Source organism: Chaetura pelagica, unplaced genomic scaffold (assembly GCF_000747805.2).
Source record: "Chaetura pelagica isolate M959 unplaced genomic scaffold, ChaPel_1.0 scaffold360, whole genome shotgun sequence".
Classification (NCBI taxonomy): domain Eukaryota; kingdom Metazoa; phylum Chordata; class Aves; order Apodiformes; family Apodidae; genus Chaetura; species Chaetura pelagica.
Window position 1 is genome coordinate 121008 of NW_009951950.1, and position 8273 is coordinate 129280.

At 38.4% G+C, this 8273-nt stretch overlaps 1 protein-coding gene across 1 annotated transcript in view; it reads left to right on the forward strand.

Moving 5' to 3' along the window:
• The window catches only part of ATP6AP2 (ATPase, H+ transporting, lysosomal accessory protein 2), a 9093-nt gene extending 1145 nt beyond the window's left edge, over positions 1–7948 (forward strand). The window contains 9 exon segments of the mRNA XM_009997751.1: positions 1694–1822; positions 3643–3738; positions 3924–4061; positions 4382–4435; positions 5858–5873; positions 5876–5942; positions 5944–6007; positions 6380–6496; positions 7376–7948. Coding sequence (XP_009996053.1) covers positions 1694–1822; positions 3643–3738; positions 3924–4061; positions 4382–4435; positions 5858–5873; positions 5876–5942; positions 5944–6007; positions 6380–6496; positions 7376–7570 — 876 coding nt within the window. The 3' untranslated portion in view covers positions 7571–7948.
• Positions 7949–8273: the final 325 nt, after the last annotated feature.

An 8273-nucleotide genomic window follows, 5' to 3' on the forward strand; every position in this document is an offset into this window, starting at 1 on the left:
AGGAATGAGCAGCTGTTGAAGCAGTACGTGAAAGCTTGGGCACCACTAGCAGTGTCTGTATGTGGCCAAATACTCAAAGCTACAAGCTGAGGTATTCTCACAATGCTAACGAGGGAGGCTGGTTCCCATTTCTTCCATAGTGCAGCTAGGCAAGAGGTCTGATAAGTCTGGTTTTAATGCAGATCAGTTTAGTCCCTGTTCTGGAGTTTTCTGAAAATATCTTGCTGTCAATTAATTATGGTTTTTTTGGTCATTAAACTAGTAGCAGAAATTCTCAAGAGTAGTATTTGCAATAAGCATATTTTTATTACTTTATCAAGAAAAAGCAATACATCAGATGGTATTGTGTGCATTGCGTACAAAGATATACCCAGCAAAACCATGGGGTTTGGCCTAATTTGAACACTTGACTTCTGGCATACTGGTCGTCTGGAGGTATCACATGATTAGCATTAAAAAGTGTTTCAGTACTCATTCTGTGCCTTTGCCAAAGCTTGGAATTCATCTACTGTGGTGGATCCATAGCATCCTTTAGAAATAGTTCTCTATTAGTAACATTTCAAATCCTAGAAATAGGCAGGGAAGGAAGTGTTTAAATTTCTCTGTTCAGTTAAGCCCTGAAACTGAAAGTTAAGGGCAGTGTCACTAAGGCAGGGATCACCTCATAGGCAGCTTCCAGCCCTGGTAAGGAGAATGCTGCAGGGCCCAAACACTCATTATGCAGTTTACATCAAAGCTGTAGTTTAAGAACATAAACTGACAGTGCAGTAGGTGCACTGTAGAGAATTTAGAATTCTTACTGCATTACACTGGGGATTTTCAAAAACAGTCATTCAGTGTTCTGCTGTTAAGACAACATAAAACTGAACTCCCTTTTTGTCTCTGGTGATGCTTTTAAAGGTTTTTCTTCTGTTTTTTTGAGGTGATACAGACCATGTGTCAATAATGTCAATGGCATATAATTCTAAAATCCAAATAAATTGGTTTCATAACATTTAATAAGCAGTTATGTCTTTTACATAAAAGGAGAAATCTATTTGAAGCCATTTTGAATAGGTGAATGTGTATTTTGTGCTGGGATAAACCAGCCAAGTATCCTTGACTGTGCTCTTGTTGATACATAACTGTATTAAGCTACTAAAGAATCCTTTTTTGTTTCTATGCAAATTTGTCAATTTTAGATTAGTAGGCTGTTGGCAAGGTTGATGCCCTTCAAATCCCCTCCCCCTGTTTCTTTCTGGTACTGAAAGTATCAAGATGTTAGTGTTTTCATATGCCTAAGCCTGTTTCTGTTGCTCTTTGTGAATGGGTTTTGATTTTCAGGGGTTTTTTTGGTTGTGGGTTTTGGTGGTATGTTTGTTTTTTTTTTAATTCAGTCTTCACTTATTAAATGCAGACCATGACATTTCTAATTTAATTATGCAATATAGCTTTTGATATATCCAATGTAAAATGCTTTTTCAGTGTAGACTTTATTATGAAGTTACTGATAGCTAACAATTTGCTGGTGGCTAACTTGAGACAGCATTATTCAAGATGAAAACATTCTAGTGTTCACTTCCCCATCAAAGTTTCAGCAGGCTGTTTTGTGCAGAGATATTAAAAAGATAGTAAGTTATTTGCAGCCATGGTGGGTGAGGGCTTCTCCCTTTCTCCCTGTGCAGTACAAGTGTTTTTACTGTTTTTCTAACAGGAGCTTTCGTGGCCTGGGCTTGCAGTGGGTGATCTGTTTCACAGACCACGAGCTACTGTGCTGGTAACAGTGAAAGGAGTAGACAAGCTGACATTACCGGTTAAAGGGATTTCTTACCCTATTGAGAATGTGAGTATCCATGTTTGGAACTGTTATACAATTTCTGTGACTCTTATGGTCTCATGAGAAGTATGTGACTCCCTACTGTAGTCCTTGATGTTCGCCTATTTTTTACTTCACTTGAAGTTTGCTTACCCCTATAGAATGGTGGATCAGGCTGGGCAGTTAAATAATCCAGTCAGGCTCCTGCAGAAGGTGAGACCTTTAAGATCACTTGGGGCCTCCTGTGTTGAGTTCAGTAACTTGTTTGACCAAAATATGTTCTCCTTGAAAGAGGTCTAGTTTTAATATGCCTCTATCAAGAGACAGAGAAAACACTGCTTCTAACTTAACTATTCGTAGTTGGATTTAACTTTTTTTGCTCCAGCTGAGTATGTGTGGTAGCATTTTATATAATGTTGATTTTTTGATGTACTGTATTGCCCTCTGTCTTTTGAGTTTTCTTTAAGTACTTGACTGTGGACTACAGCAAGCACTTTGAGATACCATTTGTTTATACTGTATCAAGAAGAAAGCAACAAACAACATTACATTTAACTGTCTCTGTCTGTCTTTGCTGAAAAACTCTTTTCTCACACTTGTCACAGCATCACAGAATCATTTAGGTTGGAAGTGACCTCTTGAACTGATCTAGTCCAACCTCTGGATCAAGCAGGGTCAGGTAAAGCAGGCTGTCCAGAACTGTGTCAAGTTTTTAATATCTCCACAGATGGAGACTCCACAACCTCTCCGGGCAACTTGTGCCACTATTTGACCACCATCACAGTAAAAAAACCTCACATGTTCAGATAGAATTTCCTGGTTTAAAATTTATGCTTGTTGCCTCTTCTCCTGTTATTACGCTTGAGTTCAAAATCAGATAACAGGAGCACAGTCACCTAAAAATACTAGTGATTGTACAGAGTCTACTCACTTCTCCTTTATCTGCTTTAATCCATTTTGCTGCACTATGGGGCCAGTTCTTCATGTTAAGCTATTTTTTGTCCAGCATGAACCCATAACCCCTTTTCAAATAAGTTGGTTTTGGGTTATTTCTAATTAGTTAATTCTGCTTCTGCCCATCTTGGAAAACTTTGTTTTGCACTAGTTTACCATGCATTTTGGCTATCTGACTATCATACTTCTGTTAAGAATTATCATTTTACTATTTCAATCAAACTATGGAATAATCAGTGGCAATGTTGAATAGTGTTCAGTTTAATATTGACACCCTATTCCACACCCCAAGATGAGGTGAACTTTTCCCTATTAAATTACTTTTACATCTATCAGGTAGTCTTTTAAGCTGTTCTAAAAGATTGGTGTTTAATTGTTACATTATGATTGTGGCTTTACCTTGAACTCTGGTCAGTTTCAGCCTAACACAGATCTGCTTTCACATCAGCTTTCAAGCCTAGCTCACTAGTCCAGGCACAGTTACATGTTGGCATTGCTGAAATGGTATCTGGACCAAAATTGATACAGGGTTGTCTGCACCTCACAGTGTAGGCATCAGTAACTTGCAGACACCTCAGATATACTTGAAGTCTTCAGTCCTGTTTGCCCTCATAACTTTCATAAAGTTCTCATGAAGTCATGGACGTTTGGAGTTCTTAAAATACATTGTGTCCACCATATGTACAAATAAATTGTCTATTCATAGATACACCGTTATGTTTTGTTTTGCACATTGTCTCCTATTATTCATTATTATATCTTCGGAAATGTTAATACTCTTTGCTCAAAAAGAGGTTGTCCTATATTTCCAGATTTCTGTAGTGGAGCAGATGAGCTTCTTTTAGATTGTTGGCCTTGTTTGCCCCAAAAAATCTAACGACTTTGTCTTCCAGGCTGTTCCTTTCAGTCTTGACAGTGTTGCAAACGCTATTCATAGCTTGTTCTCTGAGGAAACTCCCGTGGTCTTGCAGCTGGCCCCCAGTGAGGAAGTGAGTATTCCTTCACTTTGGGTTCCAGACATTCCAAATAGCAAGCCTCTTGCCACGTGTGTGGCTGGAGAAAACCAACTGGTTGCATGAAATACTTAGTTGGAGAGAGATTGCAGGTATGATTAATGATTAAGGTGTGACTGGAAGGACTAACCTTTGTTCTTAAAAAATGGCTGTTCCTGCAGAGAGTGTACATGGTGGGCAAGGCAAACTCTGTGTTTGAAGACCTTTCTGTCACGCTGCGTCAACTGCGAAACCGCTTGTTCCAGGACAACTCCATTCTCAGCTCCCTTCCTCTCAACTCCCTCAGCAGAAACAATGAGGTGAAAAAATTGGGGCGAACTTGTATGTTTCTGTTTTTGTTTTTTTCTAGTAGTCTTAGCTTGTGTTTTTTCTTCTCTTTTTTTTCCCTCTTTTTTTTGTCCCCTTTGCCTAGGAGACCCCACTCCATTTGTTTTTTCCTAACTGAATTTTAAGGAGTAATTTCTTCTGTCAGTAATTTTATTGAAAAGAGTAATTTCCTTCTAGCTGTAGCAGACATAACCTGTTGTAAAATACTGAGACTTGCAACAAATTGGGAATTCCCTAACTTTGGTTTTAGCAAAGGAGATACCTATCTCTTTTTTCCTGCCTCTTCCTCCAGGTGGACTTGCTTTTCCTGTCAGAGCTACAAGTCCTACATGATATTGCAAGCCTGGTAAGATTTTTTTGAAACACTTTCCCCATCTTATGTCACAAACTTCAGAGATCTCATATAAAGGTAGAGAGGCCATAGCCAGGATACTTGGCAACCAGTGGTATGTGTTCATGTGTGTCATTGGTTGGTTGCAGTGGTTTAAATAATGCATTCTCAAGCTATTTATGTCAGCCCTATCACTGATGGAAGAAAATGAGAAGCTTAATTATCTGTAGTTGGTTTTGTATTCTGTTTGGTGACAACGAGGAATTCTGAGCTCCTGTTTCTCCATACCCAAAGACACAGGAAGTACTCAATAAAGAATTTGCTGGGTCTTTTTGTGTTTTCTTACTTGACAAGTGTAATGGTAGCTAAGGACATGTTCTTTACCCTATCTGCCATTTTACTTCAAAATATCACTGTAACATCTCTGAAAAGACTGAACTGACTTTTGTAGTGTGAATAGTGGTGGTGATAGAAATGTTCCAATGGAGGGATGAGCTTTTAATTCTGATCTTTTAAAGCAACAATATTCTTATTATCTTTTTACTAAGAAGTTCCTGTTTTGTTGCTAAGGTTTAGGGTTTGGGTTGGAGTTGATTGTTTTTGTCCTTTTAAGCTGCAGCCCTCAGCAACTGCAGCCTTTGGCTACTTAGAGGGAAAGAAACAGTCATTCAAAACTTGGAAATTCACATTAGGTGAACAGCTGGTGAAGAGAAACAGGGGTCTAGAGAAAATGAGGTAGAACAACTTGTTTTTTTCTTGCAGGCTAGAAGTGCTGTAGTTAAAGTAGATGGGAAGATAGAAACAAATGACATTTCTTGCTTGCGGAGGCTGTTCTCTTGTGCAAGCAAATGTCAGAGTTGCAGCTTCATACCTATAGAAGTGCAAGAATATCACTACTGTCCTTTGAGATAGTTTGTGTTATATTGGTTGGATTTCATGTCAATAGGATGATTCTCCTTAATCTACTTTTTTGTATATAGGCCACACCACGGTAGAAGTTGCAACCTACTCAGTTTTACAAGGGTGAGCTTTAGCAGAGGGAAGAGTAGTATCCAAGTGTTGCAGTTATATTTTTTTCCCTTGAAGTTTTATTTTTACAGCAATTACAGAACAAGGATTCTTATGTGAATAAGTATAATACTACTTCTTATAGAGCTCTATAATACATGTATATACTTAATGTGTACTTCATACTGTATATAACTTCATGTTAGGAATAGATGCTACATGATTACCAGCTGCTCTCTTCTGTAGAATAAGAAAAGAAACAATTGTAGACATTTTCTAGTGAAGTTGGCAAGAAATTCCTAATCAGCATGAAATATGACTGTGGAAGGTGTGGCTGGATTAGTCTCAGCAAACTGATTTTGTGCAATGTGTTTTTAAAGTAACCTATGTATTAATTAATGTTTTTCTGCCCTCAATGATATGCCAAAGCTGTCTCGACACAAACATCTAGCCAAAGATCACTCTCCAGACCTGTATTCTCTGGAATTAGCTGGTTTGGAGGAGATTGGGAAACGATATGGAGAAGACTCTCAGCAGTTCAAAGATGCTTCTCAAATTCTTGTGGACTCCTTGCAAAAGGTATGCTTTCTACCTTTACCTGTGACAAAACTCACAGGAATACTAAGGAAATTATTTTTGTGAAAACTACAAGGGAATTAGTTAAGTATCTTCTTCTTTGAATTGTCACTTCATTAGTGATGGCTTGACTGATTCTTGATATTTTTTTTTTTTAGTTTTTAAAATGCAGTTGTTAAAAGTTTCACCTGTAAACTAGGTGAAAGTTGGCACTTTCTTAGTGGAATTCTAAAATACTGTAAATTTTTACAACTTCCCATAAGCTTCTTATTCCTGAAACTGACATCTTGTGGTGTAGTATATCTGGCTAACAGAACTCTCCTGAATTCCTTGCTACACTGTGGGTTTTAAATAAAATCACTTTTGCTTTTCCAGTTTGCAGATGAGATGTTTAATCTGTACAGTGGGAATGCAGTAGTAGAAGTGGTGGCTGTAAAGGCATTTAATTCTCCCCTCGTGAGGAAGACTCGCTCCATTCTCCAGTCTTCACAGGTAGTAGATGCATGTTCTTATACATCTTGCTTTCTAAAAGTGATCCAAACTGCATCTCTTCTACACTGAAGCCTAACTTGTTTTTTTTAAGGACTGGAATACTGACTGGGATTTAGGCATGAGTGTGAAGAGGTCAGCTTACCTGTCTTGACTGATCTTCACTTAGTCATTTAGTAATTTAGGTTGAAGAGGTCCTCTGGAGGTTAACTGGTCCACCCTACTGCTCAAAGCAGGACTAATTTAGGAGTTTAGATCAGGCTACTCAGGTCCTTGTCTGGCCAAGTCTTTTGAGAGGTCTGTGGCTGGAAGTCCCAGAGCCTCTCTGGACATCTAGTTCCGAAGTCTTAAACATTTTGACTGTGAAAACGTTTTCTCTTAGTGCCTTCTTAAAATTTGCACTTCTGTAATTTTCTCCCCAGTACAGTACTGCATGCAAGTCCTGCCTCATGAGTGGGGCAAAGCTGTTTTCCTTGACTTGCTGCCTTCACTCCAGATACTGCCCAGGATGCACCTCTGCAGTGAACACTGCAAAGGCACACTGCTGACTCCTGCTCGCTATGTCCACCACGACCTCCAGGGCCCTCCCTGCAGAACTGCTGGTCAGTGCCCAGCCTCTGCTGTCACTTGGGGTTATTCTGGCCCAGGTGCAGGGTTTTGCTTTGGTCCTCAGGAAATTCGATGAGGCTCCTGTCAGCCCATTTCTTTAAATTCCACTGATGTCTGTCACATAATCATTTTTGCATTTTGTGCCCTAGCTTCAGGATTATCTAGAAAAAAATGCATCTCTCCTATTCAGATTGCTCAGATTTTCTATGTAGTTGGAATATGCTTTGTCTGCAGGCTAACTTAAAAGTAATACACTTACTTTCTTTATTCCAGAGTGAAACGGACAATCCATATAACCTTGCCTATCCCTACAACTACAACTACTCTGTAATTTTCAACATTATTCTGTGGATGATGATTGGTCTTGCTTTAGCTGTGATAGTTATCTCCTACAACCTCTGGAACATGGATCCTGGGTATGACAGCATTATTTATAGGATGACAAATCAGAAGATAAGAATGGATTGAACTACACTGTATTTCAGCACAAGGAAATGATGAAGAGTAAGATCTCCTTTAAACTGTGTGGGAAACTAATATTCTGACATGGTTAATTGTGGAATTTTTTTTAAGGTGTATTTATTTCTAAGTTTGTTTGCCTTTTTCCTCTGAAGCCTATTTTAAATGTTAGTAGTAGCACCAGATGGAATATAGAAGTTGAAACCTGCTTGTTTATAAAAAAACCCAAACAAAAACAGTCCCCAAACTAGCTGTTAATGAAGTAACATCATTCCATTTTTTTATCATGTAACATGAGTTTTTGAAATGCCCTGTACTGCCCGTGGCTATGTGCAAAACAGAGAAATTGAAGTTACAATAGCAACACGTTGTTTGAAACTTCTACACTGGAAGATTAGAAATTATAGCTCCATTGTTATGCTGCATATTATGAACCAGTTGTATATGTTTGATGTAAATATTTATGATGGCTATATGTATCTGCATAGAGGGTAGTAATTATACTTTAGTAAAAGACTAAATAGAGAAATATTTCTATGAGACTACAATTCTAGTGAGATGGGTAGCATTTTGATCTCATGTTGATGGCTCAGATGAAAGCTGTAGACAGAAGGATCCTTCTTCGTCTAGAACTCTGATGATTTGGAGGTAAAAAACGCTAGTGTGGCTGGTCTGTATAGTGGAGAGTCTATAAATAATGAAGTAGCACCAG